The sequence below is a fragment of the Babylonia areolata genome, chromosome 27, assembly GCF_041734735.1.
Source record: "Babylonia areolata isolate BAREFJ2019XMU chromosome 27, ASM4173473v1, whole genome shotgun sequence".
NCBI lineage: Eukaryota > Metazoa > Mollusca > Gastropoda > Neogastropoda > Buccinidae > Babylonia > Babylonia areolata.
In genome coordinates, this window is record NC_134902.1 from 3,706,955 (window position 1) to 3,729,971 (window position 23,017).

The 23,017-nt window shown below is 46.8% G+C and overlaps 1 protein-coding gene across 4 annotated transcripts in view; it reads right to left on the reverse strand.

Annotated features, from left to right (window-relative positions):
• Nucleotides 1–4,688: 4,688 nt before the first annotated feature.
• The window catches only part of LOC143301267 (cytochrome P450 2U1-like), a 47,293-nt gene continuing 28,964 nt past the window's right edge, over nucleotides 4,689–23,017 (reverse strand). For 3 of the 4 annotated variants that reach the window (XM_076615420.1, XM_076615421.1, XM_076615422.1), the window contains exons 2-6: nucleotides 18,686–19,066; nucleotides 13,354–13,684; nucleotides 11,209–11,411; nucleotides 9,775–10,218; nucleotides 4,689–5,022 (exon numbers count right to left, since the gene is read on the reverse strand). In XM_076615420.1, coding sequence (XP_076471535.1) covers nucleotides 4,841–5,022; nucleotides 9,775–10,218; nucleotides 11,209–11,411; nucleotides 13,354–13,684; nucleotides 18,686–19,066 — 1,541 coding nt within the window. In that variant the 3' untranslated portion in view covers nucleotides 4,689–4,840. Of the gene's footprint in view, nucleotides 5,023–9,774; nucleotides 10,219–11,208; nucleotides 11,412–13,353; nucleotides 13,685–18,685; nucleotides 19,067–21,912; nucleotides 22,321–23,017 lie in introns of those variants that run through there. The other variant, XM_076615424.1, reaches the window with a different exon arrangement.

The window sequence follows — 23,017 nt, forward strand, 5'->3', positions numbered from 1 at the left end:
TTTGGAAATGGGTAAGTGCTAGTAGTAAATGAACAGAAACCCCGCCGGTCCTTTGTTTAATTTGGAATATATGAATCAATGGTTTGGTGGGTTTTTTTTATTTTATAGATCGTGGCCTGCTTTCTTCCGGCACGCGTGAATACATTCCGATTTTCCACGTTGACTTTTAACTGCTAGCAAGTCCGTGGCTAACAGTAACACACACACACACACACACACCACACACACGTACACACACACACACCGGTCACGATCCGAGAGTTGTGTGTTTTAATCTCTCTCTTGGTTTCTTGCATGCGTCAAGGGTTTCATTTTCCTTCCCCAGTCTTCTGTTTTTATTCCGCTTCCATCGTCTGATATAAATTATAATGAGCAGACGTAATTAGACAAAAGAAGAGAGGTGTGATACCGATGCAGACCCACGTTTGATTTTTTAATCATTTCAGACTGTGAACCTATAGCTCTGAAGATGTAACGCACACGACTAACTTACTTCGTGGACCCTACAAAGGCGTATCAATCTTTGAACCTGGAAGTTGTTCATAGTTGAGGTCTTTTCCCGTGGAGGATGCATGGTGTGGTCGAGGCGTACGTCGGTCTTGGTGTTTTGTGCCGCGCGCGTGTGGTGGTGGTGGTGGTGGTGAGGGGGGGAGGAGGGGTCTGGGGGGTTGGGGGGGGGCCGAAGGAGTAGTCCTGACAACAGCTTTACGCATTAATTTCAGCTACTAATTAAGTAACCCAGAATCGAGTGTGCTTCGGGATTCACAGGAAAAGACTGGGACCATACACACACACACACCGGCGGTCGAGTGTCATCCACTTGAGGCACGCATTTGTGAGAGCCGTTCAGTTCTTCTCATCACCTCAGCAGGTGAATGTATCGTACGGGCCTGGCTGATCTAGGGTATACAGTGTATTATGAAAGGAAACCATGGGGGACAACTCTGCCAAGTTCAACAGCTAAACACACACACACACACACACACACACACACACACAAAACAAACAACAACAAAAACAAACAAGCAAAAACAACAACACAAACACTTCTTTTTAGAAATAATAATTTATTTGATAAATGTCCTGATGAATCAGATTATACAGACGTTTATAGATATATATATATTTTTTTCTCTTTATATCTGTATGTACATGTATCATGTCTGATAAAGGAGAATGCCCCACTTTATTTCATTGAACGTGCAACATGAAAATTAACTCTGCATCCCCATCTTTCCAAAAAATCAACAAACAAACAAAATGGCGGGGTGGGGGATGGGGTCACGGTGGGGATTCATTAAAAACAAACAAAAAACGACCGTTGAGGTTTTGTACTGATGTAGTGAATATGATAGTCGTGTCCGACTATGACCATCAGAACAGCAGAGGAGGCAACTGCTGTTCCGACTATTTGGGCGAGAATGAGAAGTAGAAGAGAGTGTCTTGCCCAAGTTACATCCCCACTCTCTCGGCCAAGAGGGTTCTAGGACAGTCGGCGTTGAGATGGTTCCCAAAGACCAACTAGCCCACAAGGCTGCAGCACTAAGAGCCAGTGCAATTTTGCCTCCTAGTTTGAGAGTCATAGTCCTTCACAAAAGACTAAGCTGTGAATGATTTCCCATTGACTGGAGAAACCATTGATAATACAGCTCTCACTTTGCTGTTGGCCCAAATGTAAACTTATGTCAATCTGTGATATAAGCCGAACGTTGGGGATGCAATGAATAATCTCCCTTTGACGACTGTTCTCCCTTGGTCCATTCTCAACCATTATCTCGATGTTCTCACCGCGAAAACTCTCACCGCGATGCTCGATGTGTACGAATGTACAACAAACAAGAGAGGCAAGGCCTTCAAGACTCACTTGTGGCAAATTAAGTCCCCTAGCATTAATTACAGAGTAATTTCCCTTTTTTTTACTATCTGCACCAAAAACGTTTGCAAAATAAATAAAACTTCCATGCTTGGTAAAAGAAGTTCCTGTTTGAACAAAAAATGATAATAATGACTGCTCTTGTTGTTGGGTCAGAATATCAGATCAAAGTGCCAAATTTAGAGAATACAAAAAATATTATTATAACAGTAAATGCAGTTTGGATATAATTAGGCTTCATTTTTGTATTTTTTTGTGCCCATCCCAGAAGTGCAATATTGTTTTAAACAAGATGACTGGAAAGAAGTGAATTTTTCCTATTTTTATGCCTAACTTGGTGTCAACTGACAAAGTATTTGCAGAGAAAATATCAATGTTAAAGTTTGCCACGGACACACAGACTCACACACACACACACAACCGAACACCGGGTTAAAACATAGACTCACTTTGTTTACACAAGTGAGTCAAAAATGCAGTGAGTCAAAAATGCGGCGAAAGAGACGACGTTAACAGTGTTTCACGCCAATTACCATCATCAAAATATTGCAAGCAGAAGGCTTTTATACTGAAGAGGTGAATATTGACAAAGAATAACACAATTCTGACGACGGAAGCTAAAGGTTGGGTCATTCTGAAGGGTCTGTGTAGAGGAGAAGAGAGGTCTGGCCGTACTGAGTGAGTTAATCCACAACCCTACATCCCCCTTCTCTTGGTAAATTCCCGTCACTGAAGTATCACTGATTATTTTCATCATTCTGAACCAAACTTTGTGCTATATTCTGATGCTTAAAAAAAGAAGGAAAAAAAAAGGAAAAAAAAAGAAGCCCACACCAAGAACGTTCCGTTTCTTAAGTTAAAAAAAAAGAACACAAATTGTGTCATTATACATAGTTGATTCCTGTAATAAAAACAACAGCAGCAGCAGCAACAACAACAACAACAAAAGACTTAAAATGAAGAAGAAGGAGAAAAAAGAAAAAAAAAAAAAAGAAAAAAAAGATCGAGATTTATTTTCCATAAAACAAAGGCTGTTTTTGTGTTTGTTTTTTTCTCCCATAAAATTAACGAAATTCCTGAGAATGGGAAGACCTGTATCTGCAAGTTCCATTTTCTACAGTTTTCACCAAAGTTCAAATCCTACATCCCAGAAACTCATCATCAGACATAACAAGTACCGAGTTATACACAAACGTAAAATCATTGAAACAGTAATGTGGCTTTTAAGGAATATATTACACCATGCAGTCAATAAAAATCATGCGCTTTTCATTGACTGGAACACAACAACAATGACAACAAGAAAAAGTCACTCACGTAACTGCACGGATAGGCATTTATTTCCAGATGACTGCAATAAGTTTCAGTTTCAGTAGCTCAAGGAGGCGTCACTGCGTTCGGACAAATCCATATACGCTACACCACATCTGCCAAGCAGATGCCCTACCAGCAGCGTAACCCAACGCGCTTAGTCAGGCCTTGAAATAAATAGATGAATCAACAAATTAATAAGCACGTGGTTCGTTGAAAGGCGACAAACATTTGGCAATGACTTAATAACAAGCAAAATTTTAATACACTACATTTTCTAGACCTTCAAATTTCAGCATGGACATTGTTCCAGCCTTGTTTCCCGTCTTTCAACTGCGAAATTATTCACGCTGTATGTTTACAAAACACACAGCTTTACCATATTAAAATTTGATTAAAACACCTTCCAGTTCCAAGTATTGTAAAAAAAAGAAAAGAAAAAAAAAAGTACGTTTCGAGAAAGTTACTGTCGACTTTGATCGATTGCATGATTTGATTTTCGTACTTGAATATGTTATAAGATTTCGTCTAAAACAGAAAAGGATTTTCTTCAATTTAAAAACGTGTGATCTTTTACCGTCTGTAACATATAGCATGCTTCAGGACCCTTCTGGAAAGAATACAGCTGGTAAAGGTTGATGTGTGTGTGTGTGCTTGTGCAGAAATGCCATTGATAATCTTAATGACAGTTCATTACACCTGTAAACTCTTCATTTTTCTTCAACACTGCTTCATGGTACTCAAAATCATCGCATATAGCAGACGAAAAACATGGTAGATGACGCAAAAGCAATATGGTGCCGGTGTCTCCACATCAGCCAATCAGAGACATTCTCAGCTGGTGTTGCCTGATCCCTATTGTCGCGTATCACGCGCACACGTGTCGTTATGTATGGTGTGAAAAAATCGCTTTCATGCTGTTTAACTCTCTCCATACGAACGGCGAAAGAGACGACGTTAACAGCGTTTCACCCCAGTTACCATCATCAAAATATTGCAAGCGGAAGGCTCTTATACTGAAGAGGTGAATGTTGACAAAGAATACCACAATTCTGACGACGGAAGCTAAAGGTTGGGTCATTCAGACACCCACTGGACATCCGAGGGGTCTGTGTAGAGGAGAAGAGAGGACTGGCTGTACTGAGTGAGTTAAAGGTGTTGAAAGGCTGCTGCGTGCACGTGCTGTCATGTGGTAGTTGTGAGAAACCAGCACCAGCGCTTCTACTGCTTTTCAGTGACAAGTTTTCCAAGGTTTGTTGCATGCATGCGCATTCGTGTAGCGTCAGTGTGTGGGCGTGTGTGTGTGTGTGTGTGTGTGTGTGTGTGTGTGTGAATGCGTGTGTGCGCGCGTGTGCGTGTGTGTGTGTGTATGTGTGTGTGTGTGTTTCTTTAGTTTAAAGTCTTTTCACTGGTAAGTGATATTATTATTATTGTGTGTGTGTGTGTGTGTGTGTGTGTGTGTGTGTGTGTGTGTGTGTGAATGTGTGTGCGCGCGCGCGTGTGTGCGTGTGTGTGTGTGTGTGTGTGTGTGTGTGTGTGTGTGTGCGCGTGAATGCGTGTTTGTGTGTGTGTGTGCGTGTGTGCGCGCGTGTGTGTGTGTACGTGTGTGCGCATGAATGCGTGTGTGTGTGTGTGTGTGTGTGTGTGTGTGTGTGTTTACTGCCTTGGCACAGCTCGCACGAGGAAGGGCTTAGGAACGTGGACCAGTCCAATGTCCCCCTCCAAAGATGGCAGCTGGCCGTCTTCCGGTGGCAGGAAGCGGAAGTGCTGAACCATGGAGGTCAGGTAGAGAAACAGCTCCATCCGGGCCAGAGACTCCCCCAGACACACACGACGTCCTGAAACACATTGCGTTCAAAGGTAAAAGATCCCACAGCAGTATGAAGGCGTATGTGAACAACAACTGCAACGACAACAACAACAACAACAACAAAAAAAGCATAAACAAATACATCATGCATTACATGGCGTGAGTTGATCAGTTTCAGTTTCTCAAGGAGGCGTCACTAGATTTCGGACAAATCCATATACGCTACACCACATCTGCTAGGCAGATGTCTGACCAGCAGCATAACCCAACGCGCTTAGTCAGGCCTTGAGTGCATGCATATATATATAGGTTAGGTATGGGTAATTGCGAAGAGCGTGTAATTGCGAACGATTCGTAGGCCTATACCGCCCCACTTCGAAGCATTCTTATCGGTAGCATTTCACATTTTAACGTCTGCTTCGACCTTTTTCTGGACGGGCGCAATAGCCGAGTGGTTAAATCGTTGGACTGTCAATCTGAGGGTCCCGGGTTCGAATCACGGTGACGGCGTCTGGTGGGTAAAGGGTGGAGATTTTTACGATCTCCCAGGTCAACATATGTGCAGACCGAGAAAGAACGGCGGCCAACAGTCGAGTGTTTGAATCTGGGTATGCGTAAACAGAGTGGATCCGAAGCCGATCGTAGAGAGCGATATGGAGTGTAGAGGTGAATGCAGCCGCAGAGATAGGAATAGTTTCACACGTTTTCGCTCATATTCGATTCGCAGTTGTATTCACTCACATTCGACTTGAATTTAGTGTTTGGTTTTAACTCACTCAGTACGGCCAGTCCTCTCTTCTCCTCTACACAGACCCCTCGGATGTCCAGTGGGTGTCTGAATGACCCAACCTTTAGCTTCCGTCGTCAGAATTGTGGTGGTATTCTTTGTCAACATTCACCTCTTCAGTATAAGAGCCTTCCGCTTGCAGTATTTTGATGGTGGTAATTGGGCTGAAACGCTGTTAACGTCGTCTCTTTCGCCGTTCGTATGGAGAGAGTTAAAACGTCAGAAGAACCATTAAAGGTAGTGCGATAATAAAACAGTTTGTGAACTGATAAAAATATAGTTTATCTCACGCAGGTGGGTGCTCAGCCTCACAGCCTGGCCGTTATCATTCACAGAACATTTAGAGTGAACATTTATAAACGGTATCCTAACTTGTTTACACACCCACCTGTGTTATGTGCACCTCTTCCCCCCCCCCCCCCCCCCCCTAACTCTACTCACCCAGAAAGACACCTCTTCCCCACCACCATGGAAGAAAAAAAACAACATCTCCGTAAAAACGTTCACGTACACCTTCCTCCATCACCCAAACAAACACCCACCGCTGCCAGCCTGCTGTGTACCCAGACTCGTGATTCGTCTCTCAGGGCCATGGCCTCAAATGACCAGGGGGGTGATAACAAATTTATCATGTGTCAGAGAGAGAACTTGTACTGAGACACAGACAGTTTTGGTAATAATGGCCACAGCCTCATACTAACTCACACATAATGTTCATTTTGTTACAAATTGTGCTTTCATATCTGTGAAACTGCATGTTTGGTGCATATCTGTTATGCATGTGTGGGTGTGTGTGTGAATGTGTGTCTTCATGTTTTACATTTATTTGCTTATTTATCACCATTGTTGTCTTATTCATTTATTTATTTATTTTTTATTATTATCATATTATTATTATTATTATTATTATTATTATTATTATTGTTATTATTATTACCTTTTTCTATATTATAATTATTATTCATTTATTTATTTATTTATTTATTTATGTAAGCTTATCTATTATTTATTCCCCCGTTTTTTTTTGTTTTTCTTTTTCTCAAGGCCTGACTAAGCGCGTTGGGTTACGCTGCTGGTCAGGCATCTGCTTGGCAGATGTGGTGTAGCGTATATGGTTTTGTCCGAACGCAGTGACGCCTCCTTGAGCTACTGAAACTGAAACTGTTACAAACGCACTTCCGCTTTATAAATATAAAAGTACCCAGTGAGCTGTTTAGCTACATTTTCATTTGTAGACGACATTAACAGGACAAGCTTGAATAAATTGTTTGAAATATATTTTTTTCTAGGATTGATTGTTCTCAAATATCTCTCAGTTCTAAATAACCAAGCACACACTCGCCAGAATAATTGACTTCATCTTCCTTAGATTCTCTACAAGGGAAAACGCTGATACCAGAAAACACTTGTTTGCTCACCTAGGGAGAAAGACAGTTCTTCCCCACCACCCCTAACTCTACTCACCCAGAAAGACACCTCTTCCCCACCACTCCTAACTCTACTCACCCAGACAGAAAGACACCTCTTCCCCACCACCACTAACTCTACTCACCCAGAAAGACACCTCTTCCCCACCACCCCTAACTCTACTCACCCAGAAAGACACCTCTTCTCCACCACCCCTAACTCTACTCACCCAGAAAGACACCTCTTCCCCACCACACCTAACTCTACTCACCCAGAAAGACACCTCTTCCCCACCCCCCGTAACTCTACTCACCCAGAAAGACACCTCTTCCCCACCACCCATAACTCTACTCACCCAGAAAGACACCTCTTCCCCACCACCCCTAACTCTACTCACCCAGAAAGACACCTCTTCCCCACCCCCCGTAACTCTACTCACCCAGAAAGGCACCTCTTCCCCACCACCCCTAACTCTACTCACCCAGAAAGACACCTCTTCCCTACCACCCCTAACTCTACTCACCCAGAAAGACAGCTCTCCCCCACCACCCCTAACTCTACTCACCCAGAAAGACACCTCTTCCCCACCACCCGTAACTCTACTCACCCAGAAAGACACCTCTTCCCCACCACCCCTAACTCTACTCACCCAGAAAGACAGCTCTTCCCCACCACCCCTAACTCTACTCACCCAGAAAGACACCTCTTCCCCACCACCACTAACTCTACTCACCCAGAAAGACAGCTCTTCCCCACCACCCCTAACTCTACTCACCCAGAAAGACACCTCTTCCCCACCACCACTAACTTTACTCACCCAGAAAGACACCTCTTCCCCACCACCCCTAACTCTACTCACCCAGAAAGACACCTCTTCCCTACCACCCGTAACTCTACTCACCCAGAAAGACACCTCTTCTCCACCACCCCTAACTCTACTCACCCAGAAAGACAGCTCTTTTCCACCACCCCTAACTCTACTCACCCAGAAAGACACCTCTTCCCCACCACCATGGAAGAAAAAAAAAATTTCCGTAAAAACGTTCACGTACACCTTCCTCCATCACCCAAACAAACACCCACCGCTGCTAGCCAGCTGTGTACCCAGACTCGTGATTCGTCTCTCAGGGCCATGGCCCCAAATGACCAGGGGGTGATAACAAATTTATCATGTGTCAGAGAGAGAACTCGTACTGAGACACAGACGGTTTTGTTAATAATGGCCACAGCCCCATACTAACTCACACATAGTGTTCATTTTGTTACAAATTGTGCTTTCATATCTGTGGAACTGCATGTTTGGTGCATATCTGTTATGCATGTGTGGGTGTATGTGTGAATGTGTGTCTTCATGTTTTACATTTATTTGCTTATTTATCACCATTGTTGTCTTATTCATTTATTTATTTTTTTTTTTTATTATTATCATTTTATTAGTATTCGTATTATTATTACTACTACCTTTTTCTATATTATAATTATTATTTATTTATTTATTTATTTATGTAAGCTTATCTATTATTTATTCCCTCGTTTTTTTTGGTTTGTTTGTTTTTTCTCAAGGCCGGACTAAGCGCGTTGGGTTACGCTGCTGGTCAGGCATCTGCTTGGCAGATGTGGTGTAGCGTATATGGTTTTGTCCGAACGCAGTGACGCCTCCTTGAGCTACTGAAACTGAAACTGTTACAAAGGCACTTCCGCTTTATAAATATAAAAGTACCCAGTGAGCTGTTTAGCTACATTTTCATTTTAGACGACATTAACAGGACAAGCTTGAATAAATTGTTTGAAATATATTTTTTTCTAGGATTGATTGTTCTCAAATATCTCTCAGTTCTAAATAACCAAGCACACACTCGCCAGAATAATTGACTTCATCTTCCTTAGATTCTCTACAAGGGAAAACGCTGATGCCAGAAAACACTTGTGTGCTCTCCTAGGGAGAAAGACAGTTCTTCGCCACCACCCCTAACTCTACTCACCCAGAAAGACACCTCTTCCCCACCACCACTAACTCTACTCACCCAGAAAGACACCTCTTCCCCACCACCCCTAACTCTACTCACCCAGAAAGACACCTCTTCCCCACCACCCCTAACTCTACTCACCCAGAAAGACACCTCTTCCCAACCACCCCTAACTGTACTCACCCAGAAAGACACCTCTTCCCCACCACCCCTAACTGTACTCACCCAGAAAGACACCTCTTCCCCACCACCCCTAACTCTACTCACCCAGAAAGACACCTCTTCCCTACCACCCCTAACTCTACTCACCCAGAAAGACAGCTCTTCCCCACCCCCCCTAACTCTACTCACCCAGAAAGACACCTCTTCCCTACCACCCCTAACTGTACTCACCCAGAAAGACAGCTCTTCCCCACCCCCCCTAACTCTACTCACCCAGAAAGACAGCTCTTTTCCACCACCCCTAACTCTACTCACCCAGAAAGACAGCTCTTTTCCACCACCCCTAACTCTACTCACCCAGAAAGACACCTCTTCCCCACCACCCCTAACTCTACTCACCCAGAGAGAAGGGAGATAACTCTACACAGCTATGGATAAGGGAGATAACTCTACTCACCCAGGGAGAAGGGCAGGAAGTGGTCCACCTTGACCAGCTTGCCGTCCTCCCCGATGAACCTCTCAGGCCGGAACACCTCGGGCTGGGGCCACACCTCAGGGTCGTGCAGCACAGAGTTGAGGTTGGGGATGATGTAGGCGTCCTTGGGGATCGTGTACCCCTGGAACGTCATCTCCCGGGCCGGAGCATGCGCAATTCCCAGCGGCACCACTTCCGCCACGCGCAGCAGCTCGTGGATGGTGGCTTCGATGTACGTCATTTCCGCCCTGTCGGCCATTCTGGGAGGTCGGAAGTTAGGGCCGATCACTCTGACGATGTCCTGGTGGCACTTCTCCTGTACTTCCGGGTAGTGGAGGAAGTAGATGATGGCCCAGCGGAGGGCGGAGTTGGTAGTGTCGGTGCCCCCGGCGAAGAGGTCCATCAGGACTTTCTGCAGGTTGAACTCTGCAAGGAATTATTAAGGTATTATTTCTCTGCTAGTAACTGGGAATCATTATACGAAACTTTTGCAAGGGATTGAGGTACATCATGCGAGACTCTGCAATCATGCTAAACTCTGCAAGTAATTGAGATACACTATGCAAAACTATGCAAGTATTTAGGATCCACTATGCGAAAGTCTGTAAATAATTGGGATACATTATGCTAAACTCTACAAGTACAAAACACTGGGAGACATTTAAGCGAAACTATGCAAGTAATTGACATTCATTATCCGAAAACCTGCAAAGGATTGGGGTACATTCTACGAGACTCTGCAGTTATGCTGAACTCTGGAAGTAATCGAGATACATTATGCGAAACTCTGCAAGCTACTGGGATACATTATATGCTAAACTCTACAAGTTATTGAGATATATTATGTGACATTCGTACCAGTTTCTGTCACTATCTCTATTCTGTCTCTCTGTTTGTTTGCCCCCCCCGCCCCCTGTGTCCCCCCCGCCCCCCTCTGAATGTCTCTCTGTCTCTGTTTTCCTCTTCCTCCTTCTCCCACCACCTTCTCTTTGTCTGTCTGTCTGTCTCTTTCGAACCGTTGGATTACCCACTTCCTCTTCCCCTGCCCCCCACCCCCTTCCCTTACGTGTATGTATGTCCATGGCCGAAGCCCGTTGAACCATCTCTCTCTCTCTCTCTCTCTTCCTTCTCCCCCCCCCTCTCTCTCTCTCTGTCATGCGTATGCCTCATCCTATTTCAAGCACTTCCTCCATCGCTGTCAAACTAAACTACCAGACGGAGCCAAAGCATTTTATACAACAGTTCTGCCCCATGAGAGAGAGGGCGCCACGCCAGAAATCATCATTGAGTGTGCGAACCAGCTGCTGCTCCCTCAGTTCCTGCCTGGCTTTGCTGGTGATCAGTCACTGGCTTTCGCAGCTCGCGTCATTCTGTTGATGATTGTGGTATTTCATGAAACAATTCTTATCCACGTACCATTGACGTAGTCGGCGGTCCCTTTCGCCTGGGCCAGTCTGGCCTCCTTGAGGTAGGCGCTGATGAAGTCCTCCTCCTCCTCCTCCAGTCCTTTCTTGTGGTTCTGCACGTGCTGCTCGATGATGGGGATCAGGAAGGTGTCCGTGATGTAGTTGTACAGGCTGATGCCTCGCTCGATGTGGAACAGGTCCCCGGGCAGGTACCTGAGAGATCGGCACAAGCTGTAAGTTGGTCCGACAGCAAAGTGAGGGCTGTTAACGATCAGTAGTTCCTCCACAGCAGGGGGGAGTTCATTTACAGCTGAGTCTTTTGTGAAGGACTATGACTCAAACTAGGAGGCAAGACTGCACGGGCTCGCAGTGCTGCAGCTGGCCTTTGGGGACCAACCCAGCACCGACTGTCCTAAGGCCCTCTTGGTCGAGAGAGTTGGGATCTAACTTGGGGCAACACACTTTCCACAATGATCAAATTCTAGCCCAGAAAGTCGGGACAGCAGTTGTCTCCTCGGCTGTTCTGGTGGTCATAGTCGGACATGACCGTCCTACACATTATGGGGCACCCCAAAGAAAAGATCCCACATCAAGTCTGCTGGTATTCTGTGGTGCCTGCATTGGTTCATCTTTCAATGGCGGGTGCAACAACAGAGTGGCTGTTGTCTCCTTTGCTATTCTGATGGTACGTACACGACATGGTGGGATACGGACATAGTGGGACACGACATAGTGGGAGAGACATAGTGGGACATGGACATGGTGGGACACGGACATAGTGGGACACGACATAGTGGGAGAGACATAGTGGGACACGGACATAGTGGGACACGGACATGGTGGGACACGGACATGGTGGGAGAGACATAGTGGGAGAGACATAGTGGGACACGGACATGGTGGGACACGGACATGGTGGGAGAGACATAGTGGGAGAGACATAGTGGGACACGGACATAGTGGGACACGGACATGGTGGGAGAGACATAGTGGGAGAGACATAGTGGGACACGGACATGGTGGGACACGACATAGTGGGACACGACATAGTGGGACACGACATGGTGGGAGAGACATAGTGGGACACGACATAGTGGGACACGACATGATGGGAGAGACATAGTGGGACACGACATGGTGGGAGAGACATAGTGGGACACGACATAGTGGGACACGAACATAGTGGGAGAGACATAGTGGGACACGACATAGTGAGACACGACATAGTGGGACACGAACATAGTGGGAGAGACATAGTGGGACACGACATAGTGAGACACGACATAGTGAGACACGACATAGTGGGAGAGACATAGTGGGACACGACATAGTGAGACACGACATGGTGGGAGAGACATAGTGGGACACGACATGGTGGGAGAGACATAGTGGGACACGACATAGTGGGACACGACATAGTGAGACACGACATGGTGGGAGAGACATAGTTGGACACGACATAGTGAGACACGACATGGTGGGAGAGACATAGTGGGACACGACATAGTGGGACACGACATAGTGGGACACGGCATAGTGGGACACGACATGGTGGGACACGACATAGTGGGACACGACATAGTGGGACACGACATGGTGGGACACGACATAGTGGGACACGACATAGTGGGACTCGACATAGTGGGAGAGACATAGTGGGACACGACATAGTGGGACACGACATAGTGGGAGAGACATAGTGGGACACGACATAGTGGGACACGACATAGTGGGACACGACATGGTGGGAGAGACATAGTGGGACACGACATAGTGGGACACGACATGGTGGGACACGACATAGTGGGACACGACATAGTGGGACACGAACATGGTGGGACGCGACATAGTGGGACACGAACATGGTGGGACGCGACATAGTGGGACACGACATAGTGGGACACGACATGGTGGGACACGACATAGTGGGACACGACATAGTGGGACACGAACATGGTGGGACGCGACATAGTGGGAGAGACATAGTTGGACACGACATAGTTGGACATGACATAGTGGGAGAGACATAATTGGACACGACATAGTGGGACGCGACATAGTGGGACACGACATAGTGGGAGAGACATAATTGGACACGACATAGTGGGACGCGACATAGTGGGACACGGACATAGTGGGACACGGACATACACACCTGAGGAACGGCACGAACACAATGTAGGAGGCCCTGCCTCCAATCTGCAGCATCTCCTCCAAGGCCGCCTGCAGTTTGAGGAAGTGCTGGTCGTCGTAGTGGAACCGCTTCCCGAAGGAGATGGAGCAGATGTTGTTGGACACGCTGACCTGGATCAGGCGGGTGGGGTCGAAGGGCTGGGAGTCCTTGCTGCGGATCTCCGAGAGGAACTCGCTGATCTCCTCGTGGAGCTTCTCGGCCATGAGGTTCTTGCCCATGCCCAGGTTCCTCAGGGCTTCAAGGGTGATCTTGCGCTGGACCTTCCACACGGGCCCCGAGCTTTCGCCCACACCTGGTGGGTGTGTATATCACACACACACACACACACACACACACACACACACACACACACACACACACGCACGCACGCACGCACGCATGCACACACACATGAACACACACACACACACACATACACGCACGCACGCATGCACACACACACGCGCACGCGTTCGTTTTGTTTAACGTTTTGTGTGTGGTATATGCAAGTTTGCATGCGGGTCTTATGAAACTCGTTAATGTTTAATTGACATGGAAATTAATTCTGATTCTGATTCTGATTCACACACACACACACACACACACACACACACACACACACACACACACACACACACACACACACATTTTTGTTTTACTTTTTTGTGTGTGGTATATGTAAGTTAGCATGTGTGCCTTATCAGCCATGTTAAGGTTTGATTGACATTGAAATTGATTGTGATTCTCATCGTGATTCACACACACACACACACACACACACACTTTTTTTTTAAACCTAGGAAGCATTGATTTTGTGTCTACTTTTTATGGACATTTTCTTGCTGGACGTGGTGGTCGGAGTGTGTGACGATATGTCAGGGTGTTTGAATTGACGTAGCGTGTTTGTGTGAATACATCACTACGATCGGCCTCGGATCCACTCTGTTTACGCATACCCAGATTCAAACACTCGACTATTGGCCGCCGTTCTTTCTCTGTTTCTGGACCTTGCGATTGGAATGAACTTCCTTTTTCGCTTCGTCAAGTCTCCACACTTCAGCTCTTTCAAGTCTGGCCTTAAAACCCACCTCTTCCCAAAATAGCCTGCCTTGCCTGCCCTTCCTTGTCTTTAGTTTCTGCAGTATTAGAGTTATGAATGCGTGTGAATGACTGGTGCGAAAGCTCTTTGATTTGTCTCTGCACAAGATCCAGCGCTATATAAATACCATTATTATTATTATTATTATTATTAATACATAATGTGTAGAATTGTAATTACTTAACATAGCTGCATTTGAATACAACACAAAGCATAATAAGCGATGAATGTAACTGGCAGTGTTAACATTTTGAATGAACAGCCTTCCTTTTTTTTCTTTTATTTTTTTTAGGCAACTGCCTTCTTTCCACTTGATACACACGTGCAGTTGCACGTGCACGTGCCAGTGTATGTAACAACCCCTCGACGTTTCCACACCAACAAAATGCAGAAACGCCCTTTCACGCCTGACTTCTTGTAATGGAGGAAAGTCCCCCCCCCCCCCCCCTCCCCCAAACCCCAAGTACAACCTCGTCACTTGCTTCCCCAAGCCTCCCACTCGTGGAAATTTGCCAGTGAAGTTTGTTCTGTCTGGCAAGGTTTGAAACGATCGATAGACGGGCGCAATAGCCGAGTGGTTAAAGCGTTGGACTGTCAATCTGAGGGTCCCGGGTTCGAATCACGGTGACGGCGCCTGGTGGGTAAAGGGTGGAGACTTTTACGATCTCCCAGGTCAACGTATGTGCTGACCTGCTTAGTGCCTGAACCCCCTTCGTGTGTATATGCAAGCAGAGGATTAAATACGCACGTTAAAGATCTTGTAATCCATGTCAGCGTTCGGTGAGCTGTGGAAACAAGAACGTACCCAGCATGCACACCCCCGAAAACGGAGTATGGCTGCCTACATGGCGGGGTAAAAACGGTCATACACGTAAAAGACCACTCGTGTGCATACGAGTGAACGCAGAAGAAGAAGAAGAAGAAACGATCGATAGCTCCGAGTTTGACAAGTGCCAACAATCTTCTGGTGCATGCGATTCTCTAGTGCTAACTAACCATCCTCATTTTTTGACTCACTTGTGTAAACAAAGTGAGTCTATGTTTTAACCCGGTGTTCGGTTGTGTGTGTGTGTGTGTCCGTGGTAAACTTTAACATTGACATTTTCTCTGCAAATATTTTGTCAGTTGAAACCTAATTAGGCATAAAAATAGAAAAAAATTCAGTTCTTTCCAGTCATCTTGTTTAAAACAATATTGCACCTCTGGGATGAGCAAAAAAAAAAAAATTAATAATGAAGCCTAATTATATGCAAACTGCATTTACTATTATATTTATATTTTTTGTATTCTCTAAACTTGGCACTTTGATTTGATATTCTGACCCAACAACAAGAGCAGTCATTATTATCATTTTTTGTTCAAACAGGAACTTCTTTTGCTAAGCATGGAAGTTTTATTTATTTTGCAAACGTTTTGGTGCAGATAGTAAAAAAGGGAAAGTACTCTGTAATTAATGCTAGGGGACTTAATTTGCTTGAAACTGATCTTTCTCATCTTAAACATTACATTTTGAAATTATACTCAATACATAAAAAGCTTGTGTGTTTTATTCTCAGTCACAAGTGAGTCTTGAAGGCCTTGCCTCTCTTGTTTCTTTTTAACTCTCTGCATACGAACGGCGAAAGAATCGACGTTAACAGCGTTTCACCCCAATTACCACCATCAAAATATTGCAAGCGGAAGGCTCTTATACTGAAGAGGTGAATGTTGACAAAGAATACCACAATTCTGACGACGGGAGCTAAAGGTTGGGTCATTCAGACACCCACAGGACATCCGAGGGGTCTGTGTAGAGGAGAAGAGAGGACTGGCCGTACTGAGTGAGTTAATATGGTGCTACGCTTGTAACATTCCTCTTTCTTTATGCAATGTAAAGAAAAGGGTTTAATTTGAATTCCTCCCTCTGGTTTGGGGATGATGTCTTAGGTATAATGTTTTACTATCATTATTAGTATTATTATTATCATTACTATTATTGATACATATATTATGATGATGATGATGACGTTGATGATGATTGTTATTATCATCATCATCATCATCACCACCACTACCATCACCTCCACTCCCCCCCTCACACACCCACCACTGACCTTTAGACTTGGTGACCAGGTCAACCACCACCACCACCACCCTCACCCCCACCACTGACCTTTAGACTTGGTGACCAGGTCAACCACCACCACCACCACCATCCTCACCCTCACCACTGACCTTTAGACTTGGTGACCAGGTCAACCACCACCACCACCACCCCTCACTCTCACCCCCCCCCACACTGACCTTTAGACTTGGTGACCAGGTGAACCACCACCACCACCACCCTCACCCTCACTCCCATCACTGACCTTTAGACTTGGTGACCAGGTCAACCACCACCACCACCACCCCTCACTCTCACCCCCCCCCCACTGACCTTTAGACTTGGTGACCAGGTGAACCACCACCACCACCACCCCTCACTCTCACCCCCCCCCCACACTGACCTTTAGACTTGGTGACCAGGTGAACCACCACCACCACCACCCTCACCCTCACTCCCATCACTGACCTTTAGACTTGGTGACCAGGTCAACCACCACCACAACCACCCTCACCCTCACCACTGACCTTAAGACTTGGTGACCAGGTGAACCACCACCACCACCACCCTCACCACTGACCTTTAGACTTGGTGACCAGGTCAACCACCACCACCACCCTCACCACTGACCTTTAGACTTGGTGACCAGGTCAACCACCACCACCACCACCACCCTCACCACTGACCTTTAGACTTGGTGACCAGGTCAACCACCACCACCACCACCACCCTCACCACTGACCTTTAGACTTGGTGACCAGGTCAACCACCACCACCCTCACCACTGACCTTTAGACTTGGTGACCAGGTCAACCACCACCACCACCCTCACCACTGACCTTTAGACTTGGTGACCAGGTCAACCACCACCACCACCACCACCCTCACCACTGACCTTTAGACTTGGTGACCAGGTCAACCACCACCACCACCACCACCCTCACCACTGACCTTTAGACTTGGTGACCAGGTCAACCACCACCACCCTCACCACTGACCTTTAGACTTGGTGACCAGGTCAACCACCACCACCACCACCACCCTCACCACTGACCTTTAGACTTGGTGACCAGGTCAACCACCACCACCACCACCCTCACCCTCACTCCCATCACTGACCTTTAGACTTGGTGACCAGGTCAACCACCACCACCACCACCACCCTCACCACCACCCACCACCACTGACCTTTAGACTTGGTGACCAGGTCAACCACCACCACCACCACCCCCACACCACCACTGACCTTTAGACTTGGTGACCAGGTCAACCACCACCACCACCACCCTCACCCCCACCACTGACCTTTAGACTTGGTGACCAGGTCAACCACCACCACCACCACCCTCACTCCCATCACTGACCTTTAGACTTGGTGACCAGGTCAACCACCGCCACCACCACCCCCACCACTGACCTTTAGACTTGGTGACCAGGTCAACCACCCCCACCACCACCCCCACCACTGACCTTTAGACTTGGTGACCAGGTCAACCACCACCACCACCACCCTCACTCTCACCACTGACCTTTAGACTTGGTGACCAGGTCAACCACCACCACCACCACCCTCACTCTCACCACTGACCTTTAGACTTGGTGACCAGGTCAACCACCACCACCCCCACCCCCACCACTGACCTTTAGACTTGGTGACCAGGTCAACCACCACCACCACCACCCTCACTCTCACCACTGACCTTTAGACATGGTGACCAGGTCAACCACCACCACCACCCTCACCACTGACCTTTAGACTTGGTGACCAGGTCAACCACCACCACCACCATCCCTCACCCCCACCACTGACAATTAGATTTGGTGACCAGGTCAACCACCACCACCCTCACCCCCACCACTGACAATTAGACTTGATGACCAGGTTAACAACCACCACCACCACCACCCCTCACCCTCACCCTCACCACTGACCTTTAGACTTGGTGACCAGGTCAACCACCACCACCACCACCACCCCTCACTCTCACCCCCCCCACCACTGACCTTTAGACTTGGTGACCAGGTCAACCACCACCAACACCACCACCACCACCCTCACTCTCACCACTGACCTTTAGACTTGGTGACCAGGTCAACCACCACCACCACCATCCCTCACCCCCACCACTGACCTTTAGACTTGGTGACCAGGTCAAAGACGCTGGGGTCCGGGCGGTGGGAGAAGACGTCGGCCTGCCTGACCAGAGCCTCGCGCAGCACGTGCTGCCCGCTGAGCACCACCATGGGCCGCCCGCCCATGTACAGGCCGAACACGTCGCCGTGGGCCTGGCGCCACGCGCGGAACTGGGCCCGGGGGTCCCTCCCCAGCAGGTGGGCGTGGCCGATGATGGGCAGGGCTCCCCCGGGGCCTGGGGGGAAGCCCGGGGGTCGGCTCGTGCTGACCCACCACCACAGGAAGGTCAGGGTCAAGGCCACGCAGGCGATGGAGGCGGTGAGCGGGTCCATGTTATTGTTGTTGGTGATGGTGGTGGTGGTGGTGGTTGAGGAAGCGTCTGCAAGGGTGAGAAATGGAGTTGTTAGGAGGTTTTTTTTTTTTTTTTTTTTTTTTTTTTTGAATCAGTAGAAAGAAAACTGGTGTTGGGGGTGTCTCTCCTGTTCTCAGTCTCATTGGCTCTGTTTCTCTTCACCTTCTTGTGGTTGAGAGAGATTGAGATTGAGATTGAGATGGTTGGTTCATATATTTAACTGGAATCAAGTGGAGTGATGGCCTAGAGGTAACGCGTCCGCCTAGGAGGCGAGAGAATCTGAGCGCGCTGGTTCGAATCACGGCTCAGCCGCCGGTATTTTCTTCCCCTCCACTAGACCTAGAGTGGTGGTCTGGAAGCTAGTCATTCGGATGAAACGATAAACCGAGGTCCCGTGTACAGCATGCACTTAGCGCACGTAAAAGAACCCACGGCAACAAAAGTGTTGTTCCTGGCCAAATTATGTAGAAAAATCCACTTCGATAGGAAAAACAAATAAAACTGCACGCAGGAAAAAATACAAAAAAAAAAAAAAAGGGTGGCGCTGTAGTGTAGCGACGCGCTCTCCCTGGGGAAAGCAGCCCGAATTTCACACAGAGAAATCTGTTGTGATAAAAAGAAATACAAATACAAATATAGGCCACCGCCCCTTTGAAGGGGGATATACAGTAAAATGCTGAAGTCATACATTCAAAAGTCTTCGTGATATATACTTCTCATATACACTTCTCCTTTTGAGTGCTTTATACAGGTATAGAGCGAACTCCTTGACAGTCTTTTCATTTGTTGATGGCATTAACATGATAAGTCTAAACAGGCAAGGGTATTGACAGCATTTAACTGGAATCAATTGTTCTCTAAGATCTCTTAATACTGGGCAACACAGCACAAAGTGAACTTCATCTTCTTCAGATTGTTGACACATTGGACAAAACAAATTTTGGGCACATGATTTTCGATACCGATAATAATGCGTACGTATTTCAGTAACACCTAATCTAAACCTTGCCAAAGTATATTTCAGATGTCTATCAAGTCTCATTGACAAATAAACTGGCATATTATAAGGTATATGACAAAACATTCGATACAAATCAAATCTGTCGCTATTCTGAATATGAGAGTTCCAATGGTTTTGAGAGAGAGAGAGAGAGAGAGAGAGAGAGAGAGAGAGAGAGAGAGGGGGTGGGGGTGGGGTGGGGGTGGGGGGGGCGAGAGCAGATAAGAAAGTGGGTCGGCTTAAAAAACAAAACAAAAAACAAAAACACACAAAAAACCCCAAAAAAACAAAACAACAAAAAACAAACAAACAAACCCCCCCCCCCCCCCCCCCCAAACCCCCCAAAACAAACAAAAACAAAAAAACAAAAAACAAAAAAAAAATAAAACAAGACTGTAGAGTCGGCTGTTCACAGGCAAACACCGAAACCGTTTGAGAACGAGAACCGACATGACAGTTTCAGTTTCAGTTTCAGTAGCTCAAGGAGGCGTCACTGCGTTCGGACAAATCCATATACGCTACACCACATCTGCCAAGCAGATGCCTGACCAGCGCTTAGTCAGGCCTTGAGAGAAAAAAAAAATGTTGGTTACTAGTAAGTTGGCTGGCTATTTCGTTCGTTCGTTTGTTCATTCAGACCCATCAATATCAACACCATTGGGGTAGCCAAGCTGCTTAACCAACTAAACCCCAACAAAGCCTCAGGACCGGACAACATCCCAAACCGAGTACTTAAGAACCTAGCTGAAAACCTTGCCCCCATCCTAACCACAATCTTTCAAACTTCATTGGACACGGGACGCCTACCGCAAGACTGGCCCAGAGCCCAATATATCCTGCGCTTTCAAGAAAGGTGACCGGCATACCCCATCAAACTATCGCCCAATCTCACTGACCTCCGTATGCTGCAAACTACTTGAACATATAGTCTGCCGCCACATCATGTCCCATCTTGAACAACATAAAATACTCACCTAAACCACGGCTTCCGCTCAGGCTTCTCCACTGAGACCCAACTGCTTACCACTACCAACGATCTCCTGATGTCCTTTGACAAAGGGAAACAAGTAGATATGGCTACATTAGACTTCTCAAAAGCCTTTGACACTGTATCTTATGACCGTCTCCTCCACAAGTTGGCCAGTTACGGCATCACCAGTACATTCCACACTTGGCTTATCTGTTTCCTAACAGAGCTTACCATGCAAGTGGTTGTAGAAGGTACTTCATCCAGCGCCACAACTGTCGACTCAGGAGTGCCACAGGGCACTGTGCTTGGCCCCCTCCTATTCCTATGCCATATAAATGACCTCCCCGAAACAGTCAAATCCCAAGTGCGTTTATTCGCAGACGACTGCCTCATCTACAGGGAGATCAACGACTTCCAAGACCACCACACCCTACAAGAGGACCTCAAGTCACTGGAGTCATGGGCAGACAAATGGGGTATGCGTTTCAACGCTTCAAAATGCTACATCATGAGAATCGCACAGTCCCCTGCCTCCTTCCACTTTTACTCCCTGTACAACACCATCTTACAGCAAGTCACCTCAAACCCTTACCTCGGCATCCAATTCTCAGCTAACCTCAAATCGTCTCACCACATCAACTCTATCACAAAAAAGGCCAACAGCACATTAGGATTTCTTCGTCGGAACGTCAGGCATAGTCCCACTTCCTGCCGAATAAATGCCTACCTTGCCCTCGTACGCCCTGTCCGAGAATATGCAGCAATCATCTGGGACCCGCACACGCAGAAGGAGATCAACATACTGGAACGCGTACAAAGAAACGCAGCACGCTTTATAGCAAAGGACTACCGCTCCACCACTCCAGGCTTTATAACAGGACTATTAAAGAAACATGAACTCACCACACTCCAGGAAAGACGACTCCAACTACGGCTAGGTTTCTTCTACAGGGTGGTAGAGGGTCTGGTGCCAGCGTTCACTCCGAGTGACTTTATCACACCGCAGAAACCAGGACGACGCATCCGCTCCACGAGAGACAAGAGCACATACCTGTCGCCAAACCCTGTGGAGAACTATATTCCAAACAACGATAGATGCTGCTGTGTCCCTGAAACAAACACCGACCAGTACCGATACTCTTACTTCCCAAAGACAATAATTGAGTGGAACCATCTAGACGATACCATCGTCCACAAAAAGTCAGTGGATAGTTTTAAATCGGCTCTGGCAAAAGCCAGAAGCCAGTAACACCAACGTGCTGCGCACCCCCCACCGTCGCGTCTATGCCAGTAAATGGATGTAGCGACGTATCGATCCAGATCCAGATCCAGATTCATTCTCTCGCTCGCTCGCTCGCTCGTTCGTTCCTCAGTTATTTCCTTTAGTTAGTTTGTTCTGCTAGGAAGAGCATTCAATGTGCTTTGAGGAAATAACCAACTAACTAACTAGCTCGATTAATTAGTGTCAGACTAGTTGACTGACAACTGAAACAGGTCAGTTTGTCGAAGATCTCGACCCAAGCCTCAAATGTGAAGAAAGTGTTACACCTGACACACATTTTGCACATGACAACTTTCTTGAGTTCTAGGTCCGAGTTAACTCCCCTCCCCTCAGCTCTGACTCCCTGAGATACAATGTTGACAGACAACACTGTTTTCGGTCGGTAAACGGAGGACACAGTTTCCATTTTCAAACAGCAGGTCAGTAAACGGAAGACACAGTTTCCATTTTCAAACAGCAGGTCGGTAAACGGAGAACACAGTTTCCAAACAGCAGGTCGGTAAACGGAGGACACAGTTTCCATTTTCAAACAGCAGGTCGGTAAACGGAGCACACAGTTTCCATTTTCAAACAGCAGGTCAGTAAACGGAAGACACAGTTTCCATTTCCAAACAGCAGGTCAGTAAACGGAAGACACAGTTTCCATTTTCAAACAGCAGGTCGGTAAACGGAGGACACAGTTTCCATTTTCAAACAGCAGGTCGGTAAACGGAGCACACAGTTTCC